Consider the following 11,482-nt stretch of genomic DNA (forward strand, 5'->3'; position numbering starts at 1 on the left):
GGGTGTCAAGCTCGTGTAGGAAGTCACCTAGTTGTCCTGATGGACGGCAGATGACGACCACATAGGCTTTTACCGGAGCAGTCACCAAGATGGCATGATATTCAAAGGAGACAAAGTTGTTTAAAGGCAGCAGTGGATTAAGTTTCCATGTGTTGGAAATTAGCAGGCCAGTCCCACCACCACGGCCAGATGGTCGGGAGGTGTGGGAGAATGAGTAGTTTGTGGAAAGCGCAGCCGGGGTTGCACTATTTTCAGGTTTAATCCACGTCTCAGTGAGAGCATACGGCCTTGTTAACTGCAGATCGACAGTTCCACAAGCCAACAGAGGAGGTCTTTGCAGATGATGTTTGCTGCAGAGACCTGAGGTGACCCCCGATTGCATCGGCGTTTGCTATAACGAGGCTTTCTGTGTGACCTTGAAATTACAGAAATGTGGTAGTTGCACATTGTGTATGAGGTGACTATCTATCTATCGATAGATAGATAGATAGATAGATAGATAGATAGATAGATAGATAGATAGATAGATAGATAGATAGATAGATAAAGCAATACAATACAAATATGAAATATGAAACTGCTTTATAATAAAGTAATATATAAAAGTTAGGGTCCTTTCACGTGTGTGTAAAACAGCTAATGCTGTAAAAATCCAACCTCGTACTTAGGGGCACTGCCAGGGATTTTGGGCCCCATATAAAAAGATATCATATTGGGCCCCACCACCCAAGCCCACTCCACCCCTGCACAACTGATGTAACGACACCTCTCCAGAACCAAATCAACCCATTCTAAGCTTTAAATACCTCTACCCTGGTAGGCTTGCAGTTCTCTTATAATCCAATATTTACTATCCAATATTATATATTACCAATAATACGATTGCTTCAAAACAAACGTGCGCGACAGGTGGGGCTCCGGGGGTGGAAATCACAGGGGGGGTAGGGTCCAACCCCCGTTCCCCGTCCCTCTCTTCCAGGGAAAAACAGAGTTGTAAAAACAGTGTGTTTTTATCTTAGATGTATGTTTTTTTTGTTTCACTCTGCTTCCCTATGGAGTGTGTTGGATGTAGTATAGCGCACAAGATGGCGGCTGATAGAAATGACAGGGCATTTTACTTAAAATGGCGCCCAACATAGAAAATGTCTCTTTATGACATCTCTCATCCAAATAGCCTTTATGACGACTTGCCAAATAACCTTTATGACGACTGGCCTAGGAGGAACTATATAGGAGTGTGTAAAAAAGACGCGCTCGCTCTCTTGCTTGGTCGCTCTTGCTTTGGGCTCGTCTCTTGGTCTTTGTCATTGTGCCAATAAAGGATCCATTAGGCATCGCATCCGTCCCATCTTATTGAAGAACCTCCCGACATCAACCAACCTGGGAGGGATCGGTTTCCCAGATCCCAACAAGTGAAACAAGAACCGTGCGTAATGGGGACACTTTTGCCGTGTCTCTCAGACCAGTGACTAAAAGACTTACTTATCTTTTTGAGGGCCGCTATCAACCAGGGACCCTTGGAATCGTCATCGAACTATCCACCCGACTGGGACACTGCCTGTACTTGGAAAACTGTAACGGAACGGCCATTTAAGTTAAAATTACAGAGCCGCTCGCTCGTGCCCGGGTTTACCGAGATACAGTAGCAGACCTGACGTCACGGCAACATGGTGGCGTGCGCTGCTGACGGTGACCAATGTTCCCTTTGTATCGATTTTAAAACTGTCGTTTTGAACAACAGTTTTTAGATTATGTTAACATGCGGGCCATCCACTTGAATGACAGATTTTTTGAGTTCCCATGGAACACAGCACCAGTTCCTTCTGCCTCTCAACTTGATGCAAACTTGCAGCCGCATCACATGGTCCGGAGTGGAGGGTCGTACCAAGGTGTGCACGCTTGCACACTTGCAGGTCTTGTTAGAATGACTGGATCTGCTAGAGGTGTGTCTTCTTGTGGCTCTGAGCAACTCATTCAGGCAAGATGATTCACAACCGACTGGAAGAGTAACCGCTCGCTCTACTCAGAACAAACGGGGCATACTTATCTACAGTTTCAGTCTTTGGTTGATCGAAAAAAAAAAAAAAATAAAATCAGTTTAAATTAGTTTGAGAGCATTAAAGGAACATCCGACAAGAAACCCAAAAAGGGCCACTTCAATTAAAAATGTGAACAAGTTTTTAATTCATCAAACCCTCAAGACTGAGCCTGTAAACTCTTGTTTTAAAGTGCCATGAAGTATTGATATACTTCACTTGAGGTGGCGGGGATATTTTATCATCGGAGGGTGCTGTTCTTTTTTGTGAATGCTCATCCAGATAGACCACATACAGCTACCGTGCTCTATCAGATTCACCATGGCTGCATTTCACTTCCTGCGTGGGCTAGATCTTTGCTTTCTCTCCAGGAAAGGCGGCGACAGCTGAATAAATATTAAATGTTGGATTTTTTTTATAACAAATTTACCTCACCGATTATCTCACTAACAATAGAATTATGAGTGTGTTTGATGTGTGTGTGTGTGTGTGTGTGTGTGTGTGTGTGTGTGTGTGTGTGTGTGTGTGTGTGCGCACGCGCTAGAAAGGAAGGATGTGGTCTCCCTGAAGATCCTCCACTCAGTGAACATGGTGGTAACCTTACTTGACCTGCACAGAGCTCCCATTGAGGCCCATACTGGGTTGGGCATTTTTCCTTTTTTTTTTTATTAATTATTTTATTTTAATCAGGGAATCAATAAATAAAGACTAGTTTGGGATTTCTTGTTATTTCACTACCACCACTAAAGTCAAGATAAGTAAAGTACAATGAAGTCAAGATACAAGTAAGTAATAAGATAAGTAAAGTGTTTCATTTTTGGTCAAAAAAAAAACCGTAAAAATATTTTCTGTGGGACAGCTCTCTCTTGTTTTGTTCAATGAAATCAGACACTGGAATCCAAATTTGGAACGTGACAAAGTAAAAATAGTATTACCAAGTGTATTCAGATTCTGAATTTTTCTTGCTTTTACTGCGCTACATTTCAAAGCAAATATCATTACCTTTATCATAACATTACGACAACAACCTTGTTATTTTGGTTTTAGTTTTAGTTGTTTTTTTTAATCACGATTCATATTTACATTTGTGCATATTTGTAAACATGACGCCACCTGTACTACTTCTTTTAAGTTGTTATCAGGATATGCACAAGCACTCGTCAGGGGGGAAAAAGTCAATTAGGCCTTTGATGCGGTATTACAGGCTTTATTGTATCATGGCACCGGCTATGACAAGTACTTTAGCACTTTAAGTAAGGGTATTCATGCCTTTACTCCAGAAAAAAAAGTATGGCGAGCGCCTCTTCCACTCCTGCTGGGATCATGATAGAGTGACACAGACAGACAGACAGACAGACAGACAGACAGACATCTAGATAGATAGATAGATGGATAGATGGATAGATGGATAGATAGATGGATAGATAGATGGATAGATGGATAGATAGATGGATAGATAGATGGATAGATAGATGGATAGATAGATGGATAGATAGATAGATAGATGGATAGATAGATAGATAGAACTTGTCTCTTTAATTGGCAAACACTTGGTCACGTGCCCATGCAACTTCCCGTCTGAGTCCACCCCCCCCCCCCCCCCCACCCTGTCAACGGGGCACACCGTGTCGGCGCCGCCTGTGTTCTATTCTGAGAAGCAGATCGTTATGAAAGTCTCTCTCTCCGATCGGACGTGAGCTCGTATCGATGTGACCCGATCGATAACACCGGCTCCGCAGCGCAGGTAAGCGGACCGGTTGCGGATGTGGCGCGTTCGATTCATATCAGACCTGCGTGGGCGGAGAGCGTATAAAATGAAACTAAAAACAGGTAAACTCCAGAGGGAGCGCTGCGATTTTAATACATCTGAACGATAATAATAATTTAAAAAAAAAAAAAGAAAAAGAAAAATCTGTGCCAAGTTAGTTTGAGCTATTTCAGTTTTTGTGTGTTTTTCAAGAAGTAATAAATTCTACGTCATCTGACGGGGCAATGCCGAAGTTGCCTAATGACAGGCTTGTCCACGCGAGCGCGGACGCGCGTTCTCGGCGACTTCATTGGAACAAGCTCCGCGATAGACGTTAGATTTACACGTCGAAGTTAACTTTTATTATTATTATTATTATTATTATTATTTATTTATTTATTTATTTATTTATTTATTTATTTATTTATTTATTTATTTATTTATTTATTTTTTTTTAATTTTTTTTTTTCTGTTCTTATACAGGTGAAGTCCCATTGAGACCAGCCTCTCTTTTGTAATGGAGACCTGGTCACATACGCGCTAGTTATACACAGATACTCACCATGTACAATTCCACAGAAAGCACTAACAACTTATCATAAATATGTCAAATGTAATAGAAGCGTTCGAGTTCCGATGGAAGCGTAAGAGTTTCACCGGAAGCGTAAGAGTTGCAATAGAAGCGTAAGAGTTTCAGTTCACTTTGCAACACGCGCGGGTCGCTCACACCAGAAGCGATTGGTCGCGCCATCGCCGGAGAGCTGTCACTGGTCGCTCGCGTTGGAAGCGATCGCTGTCGCCTGTGGGCGTTCCTGTTCAACTCGTCGCTGAGTAGTTGCCATAGCAACGTATACAGAGATTAATGTGCACATAGCTGCACTCATTCATTTTGTTGTTGTTTGCTATTTGTTTTTCAGGGACACGGTTATTTTTGTGTTTATTTATAATAAAGCTCACCGGGGGGATCTGAACTAGCTCCAAAATCGTCTTCCACCGCATCATTTTCAAAAATGAAATCTGGCATCCTAAAGTACGGGCAGAGCAGCGACCGCAGCAATGAGCTTTTCCTCCATTTTGGAAACGGAAGTTCTGTCGGCGCCAAGTTAAGGGTTTGTTTGCTCAGGGTTTACGAGCGGATGGACCAGCGCGAAGGCTTTCATCGCTGCGCCGCGTCGCGGATATTTAGAGCACGGCTGAACGCCGCTCGACTTTCTCCCGTCGCCGAGTCGCGGAGATCGCGTCGCCGACGCCTCCCGTTGGAAAAGGAACGACTTCAAGCCGCTGTGCCGCTGCGTGTCGCTTCTGGTGTGAGCGCACGGTGATTGAGTCGAATGAAATCCCAAAATCGGTGAAAGAAATTCTATATTGAGATCACTCAGTCCCAGTTTATTGGGAGCACTGGTGTCCCATGTTTGAGAGAAGCACTCGCCGTTTAGGTAATTATGGACGTCATTTTTTTTTTTCCTTAACTTTTTTGTATTGTTCGGCCCGTTTTACAGATTGCTTACTACAGGTGGCCACAGATGGAGTGAGCTGCTACAGGGATGGCTGGATTTGGCTCCAGAAGAACATGGAAGAAACAAGACACAGCTTGCACATTGCTCTTTTTGGTGAGGAAATCTCACAAAATAGTGCTATAAACATTTCAAGATAGATGTTTGATACTTACTTACCAACTACAACAAGTGTGTTGACATCAATTCCTTGGCCTAGTATAAAAAAAAAATCGTAGTAGTAACATTATCGTATCGTAATAGTGACATTATCGCATTGACAATAATGTCCTTCATAGATGTGATTGTATGTTGATGATTTTATTTACATATGTCAATCAATGAGTTTATATCGTTTTAATATGTAATTGTTGTTGTTGTTGCAGAGCATTTTTATTCTAACCTCAGGGTCAGAACCCTTAGAGAAGCAGTCATGCCGTCTTGGGGACTATCTCACCCAGAGTGGAATATGCTGTACCAAGTGCTCTCCAGGTACCGTGTGGATAAAGGCCTCTATAGCCACAAAAAATGTATTATCGGCTGATTTGAGCAAAGCAACGGCACAATGTGAAACGTTTTCTCTCTAACAAACATATCACGAGGCGTGACTGTGCGGCGCTTTCTGTAATCGTGGTCTCCAGGTTTTAAGCTCGAAAAAGACTGCTCCTCCCACAACGAGAGGACAATGTGTGCACCCTGTCCGAGGGGCCAATACACGGATCAGCAGAACTTCACCCCCAACTGTAGACGCTGTAAAGATTGCGGGGGTAACATTTTTCTTCTGAAATCAATTCTTAGCTTGATTTTCTAATTTTGTTTGTTGTTGCTCCTAATGGACTTCATCGGTGTTGTTTTAAGCCATTTCTTTTTTTCTTTTTGCTTCTTCTCTCGTTGATCAACCTTGTAATGATAGAGCATGAAGAGGAGGTTTCAACCTGTGATGGAAAGCGCAACAGGGTCTGTCGCTGTAAACCGGGTTTCTACAAAGACGTCATCGACTCGGCGACATATCAGTGTTTCCAGTGCAAAACGTGCAGATCCGGAGAAAGACAAACAGAAAAGTGTGAGTTTTCTCTGAATGTTAAGACATGGACGTAAGCACAGTGTAATATGTTCTATTACGTGCACTCCAATGTTATACCTTATGTGTCTATACAAAAAAAAAAGAAATCTCTTTTTATTATCAGCTTTCTTATTGAACGTGCTCTTCATTATGGGTTTCCACTATGTGCTCATAAAGACTTTCTGTGCGAGGAGAGTACGTTTTATAACTTTTTCTTATTTTAATCTATTCTTGTGCATAGGCTCTTCAGACCACAACACTGTGTGTGAGTGTGAACATGATTACTACAGGGTAAAAAAGAAGTGTCTCCCTTGCAGGAAGTGAGTATGCAAGCCTTTGACCTACGCTTTGATTGAAGCTGTTCTTTTTGCGAAGACACACAGTGTATGCAAAGACATTTATGCGGAAGCTGGGAATATGGGAAGTGGCACCGAAACTTTCTGCGCGTTGCGAAAACTTTTCAGATGTTGTTCAATCACTTCATGATGCTGCCAAGGCTGCCATGAAACGTCTTCACGTCTTCTCACTTATTGTATCGCTTTTCGACCGTCCCGTTAACTCATTATCACATCATTGTGTTCCTCTCTAAGCACTTGCTATTGTGTGCTTTTTATGTTTGTTGTGGTGGTGGTGATGATGGTGTGGGCTTCCACATTGATCACTTCCTCTCTAGATGCTCTTGCGAAGTATTCTTGAACTTCCTGTATTTATTTTTATTTTTTTTTCTTCGCAGTTGCACAGACAGTTGCAAACATCACTGTCCGTCACAGGTTACAAGACCAAGAGGTAAGCTGATGACGCGTTTAAGTCGAGTTGAGTGTGATTCAATTATTGTTGAGGCCTCAAATCACTTAGCAAAGAAGAAAGAAAAGAAACCATGACAATGACCATGAAAAAAATATGTTTTTAAAAAGCAACCATCACATACAACCAACCAGAAAAAAACAACTTAATAATTTCCGAAAAAAACTAATAAAATGTTACAGAGGGGCATAAAAATCACATATTATGTCGTTGCACCAGCAAGAATATTTAAGATACACCATAGAATTTGGACTTGGACACAGAGATTAAGCATACTTTTTTTCTGAGCATCAATTCATAGAAATAACATAAATCATATATATAAACTCTATACAAAATGTAGTTTTGTTCATTTATACATTTCATGGACGTAACGTTAAACAGGACTGCATGATTTATTTCCCAAAGTCAGTTTATCTTCCTTCTTTACCACTGTCTGCTCCTCTCTGTTCCCATGCAGATGTTGAGAATCATATTCCTAAAATTGCACTAATTGGAACTGGGGTGCTGGTGATGTTATTAATGACGGTGGCATTTGTCACCTACAAAGCGACGAAGGTGTACACCAAGTTGAAGTTGGCAAGCTCCTCTCCACAGCCGGAGGCCTCAGAGGAAACGACCAAGGTAGGTCGACAGGAGAATGAGATCAAATCTATTGTCCCCATTCACAAAAAGTTTTAACAAAAATGAATGTACAAAAATATACAAAATGTGATTCTATGCACAGGATGAGTTAAGTTGGAAGGCAATATCTGGGGCCAAGTGTCGGTGTGGTTGCTAGTGTGGCTGTGGGTATGAAATATGGATATGCTGTACAGGATTTCTAAATATATCTATACAATAATCTGGGTATGGATAACAATGGGTGTAGGTATAAATTACTTTGTCATTAATAAATTATTAATCTTACAGTATCGTATTATCATCATAACCTGTGTGTTTTTGACCATTTTGTGTCTTCAGATTGTGATCTGCAACGAGGAGTCTTGTTACCATGACTGCAATGCGGTTCCCCAGAGCACGGCATCTGGAAAGGGGCAACCCAGTCTTCCTGACTGCATCCCTCTGGAGATTAAGAGTATGTTATTCTCGTGTGTGTGTGTGTGTGTGTGTGTGTGTGTGTGTGTGTGTGTGTGTGTGTGTGTGTGTGTGTGTGTGTGTGTGTGTGTGTGTGTGTGTGTGTGTGTGTGTGTGAGTGTGTGTGTGTGCGCGCACAGACATTTGGATGTGGTTGAATGCACCTGCCCAAGGTATGTGCAGTCACACAGAGTCCCTTTGTGGTGAACCTTCCTCTCACTCTCCTCCTCCTCCAGTCTCTGACCTGATCTACACCGTGCTGGACCTGGTGCCAGTGCCGCGCATCAAGCAGCTCGTGCGCTCTCTTGGGGTGACCGATATTGAAATCGAGAGAGCAGAGGTGGACTATCACACCTGCAAGGAAGCCCACTATCAGATGCTGAGGGTCTGGGCGGAGGGAGTAAGGGGAAGCCGGGGAGGCGTGCTGCACTGGCCCCTGATGCAGCAGTTGCTGGACAAACTGAAGGACATGTACCTGGAAGAGGCCATTGACAAGCTGAAGACAAAGTACGGCATTGTTTAAGGACACGTTTGAGCTGGTCCGCACACACACACACACACACACACACACACACACACACGCACACACACATATATATATATACTCACACGTACATCCACAATGGGACTCGTTCAGAAAGAAAAAGTACTACGTACTCTTTCTTTCACTTAAACACTTGTAAGACAGTTACAACACATTTTTCAAGAAATGGGCCAAGTGTTGTGGAGATTTATTCAAACAAAATCCCCACATTAACCCGATGAACACGGTGCTACAAGAACAAGCGAAAACTACGATCACACAGCTACTCTTTTTTTTTTTTTTTTTTCCTTCAATCGTTAGTGCCAATCGCTCCAGCTCTTGTCCTGCTGGTCATTTTAGATAATACAGACAAATCAGTTAAAAAAAATAAAAAGTGCAGCCAAATGGTACAGATTGCACATTGAGTATTTCAAGAGAGCTATTCCATGTAACCCTTTCCGTCACAGATGTATTTGACAGTTTTTATTGTAGGTCGACGGATCTGAGGGCTGGGAGTTGAAGACAACAAGTAAATCAGACATCATGTTTAACATTAATATCTACTCACTGTATGTCAGGGTAAGGACCCTGACAGGGAAACAGGAACTCCCTTTTTCTTTCCGGGCAGACAGGCCTGGGAAACCGTCCGCCATGAACACCCTGAGGAGTTCATCCATTGGCAAATTGCCATTTTTGTTGTGATTGCTCAACCAGCACAGTATTGAGCAAGAGTAGAACAAGCAAAGCAAGCAGTAGGAGAACAAGCAAAGAGAAAAGAGTTAGAACGTTAAGTTAAAGGTAAAACACTTTTTAATTTGAACAAATAATTGAAAGGAATTTTGAAATGCACTCTGCCAATTTCCCTCTGTCACCTTCTAAAACTCTGTATGCCCCCGGTATGGCAAGTACTGTACTGATGTGCTTTAATAATCCATCAGAGGTTTGCCTGTATCAGTGGCATTGTGCTCATTCTTCTCCGTAGCAGGAGACGGGGAGATGAAGCACCATGTTAACCATTGCACCCAGTCGGGGCACTGGCTGAATAGTACATTTTGCCTAGGCTACATTAATGTAGAGACTATATAGAGATGTAGTTATTGCTGTATGTTAAACATGTGCTTTATTGTTGATTGTGTGCTAGGCAAAGCATAGCAAGTAGCACTGTCCTTCCCTGGATTTTAAGAAATACAGTGACGCCAGAGCCTGATTCTAGGTGCAAGCGCATAAGCAAAATAATTTAAATGATTATGCATTCTAGCTATTCTAACATGCCTCCTTAACGTGCTGTTTCTGTGTGTTGCTTTTTTTTATGTGCAGCCTTCTGTCAAGTTTTTTTTTTTTCTTGTTTGTTTTTTTCATCAGAGATGTGAGTTTTTCATAATCGGTCCCCTTTAAGAGGCATAAGAACAACCAACTCTCAGTCAAGTGCTGGGTCTGAAGTTGTGCACTATGTACTAATCAGGTGCATTATTGTCCAGCATGCTTGAGTATATCGATCAAAGAATGATGGCTTTTCGGACACATTGCACGTATAGCCACACCACTTCCTTTCAGCACTTTTTTATTTTTTTACTGGTGTCTTGCTCTCATTGTGCATTGTGGGATATGCTTGCCAATACTAACTTGTCACGTGAAAATAGTGCGCACACTTCCAGAAGAGGGGACATCTGTGTTGGTCGGGGAGTTTCAGCTAGCCATTTGCTACTTGTCTTGGTAATCTATACTGTATGTATGTGTGTATGCGCATGTACCCGGGGACGGTCTGGATGTGATACAGATTGACCAGTTACATTCTAACTGTAATTTTTGGAGTCAAAGGTCATCGGGTAGTCCAGACACGTGCTTTGACAGAGGATATAACATTTCTTTATTCTTTTTTGTATATTTTGGATTATGACTTTATAATAATTTCTTAAAGATTAAGGTAAAACTCAGACCCCTGCGTTTGTTTTTTATTTTCTTCCTGCCATTCCTTAAAGCCCCATCATGCCGGCATTATTCACGAGTAACTTTGAGGACTCGACACACCTTGTCTGTCTGTGTCTCATGCCAGTTGCACTCGTCTCCAACGCACTTAAACAGATCAAGTCAATCACAGACAGAGGTTATTTTTCTGCTGTCTTCGAGATGAGGTGATTTATTTGTATCGCAGGTAGTTTTATAAACAAGGAAATTTCAACTTATGCACTTTTTTCCAATATATGTACGTGTGTGTGTGTGTGTGTATGTGTATGTGTATATATATATATGATTATTTGTCATCATGGCTAACATTGCATTTCATGGCATTCTGCAGTAATCTGAAATAAAAATCAAATCTTTTTCTTTGTCCTAAATGTTGTCCTGTCTGATCTCAATAATATCCCGTGCTCACACTTTTTAATTGGTGCTAAATAATGAGAATGTATGGAATGTTTATGGGTTTGTAATGGGGGAACATAACTTAGAGAACGTTGTCCCTCTACCTTCATTATTTAATGTGAACGTAAAATTATTATCTATACAGTACATTTTCATTACCTGCCCATTCCCGTAGAGTGTCACTTGGTTCAATTATAGCAACTTTCTTTATATAAAAAAAAAAAGAAGAGGAATAATCAGTTATTTACCATCAAAAAAGACGGTTTCAATACAAACCATAACAATTTGAGGTTAATTCACTATCGAAAGTTGTCATTTAAAAGAAGATACTGAAAACACTTCATTCATAGATATTACAAAACGACCTAAAGTCTCTGG

At 41.5% G+C, this 11,482-nt stretch overlaps 1 protein-coding gene across 4 annotated transcripts; it reads left to right on the forward strand.

The window, feature by feature from the left end:
• Positions 1-3,650: 3,650 nt before the first annotated feature.
• tnfrsf1a (tumor necrosis factor receptor superfamily, member 1a) lies at positions 3,651-11,079 on the forward strand. 4 transcript variants are annotated; one of them, XM_080005986.1, is made up of 10 exons: positions 3,651-3,780; positions 5,283-5,393; positions 5,663-5,768; positions 5,918-6,043; positions 6,190-6,339; positions 6,581-6,659; positions 7,073-7,125; positions 7,604-7,767; positions 8,107-8,221; positions 8,457-11,079. In XM_080005986.1, exons 2-10 carry the CDS (start codon positions 5,328-5,330, stop codon positions 8,741-8,743), a joined length of 1,146 nt encoding a protein of 381 aa, XP_079862112.1. In that variant the 5' UTR covers positions 3,651-3,780; positions 5,283-5,327; the 3' UTR covers positions 8,744-11,079. The 4 variants fall into 4 exon arrangements, with proteins under 4 accessions (XP_079862112.1, XP_079862115.1, XP_079862114.1 ...); XM_080005989.1 differs by having other exon boundaries at positions 7,694-7,767; XM_080005988.1 differs by having other exon boundaries at positions 6,590-6,659.
• The last annotated feature ends 403 nt before the right edge of the window (positions 11,080-11,482 follow it).

This window comes from Zeus faber (genome assembly GCF_960531495.2).
Source record: "Zeus faber genome assembly, chromosome: 8".
Classification (NCBI taxonomy): Eukaryota; Metazoa; Chordata; class Actinopteri; order Zeiformes; family Zeidae; genus Zeus; species Zeus faber.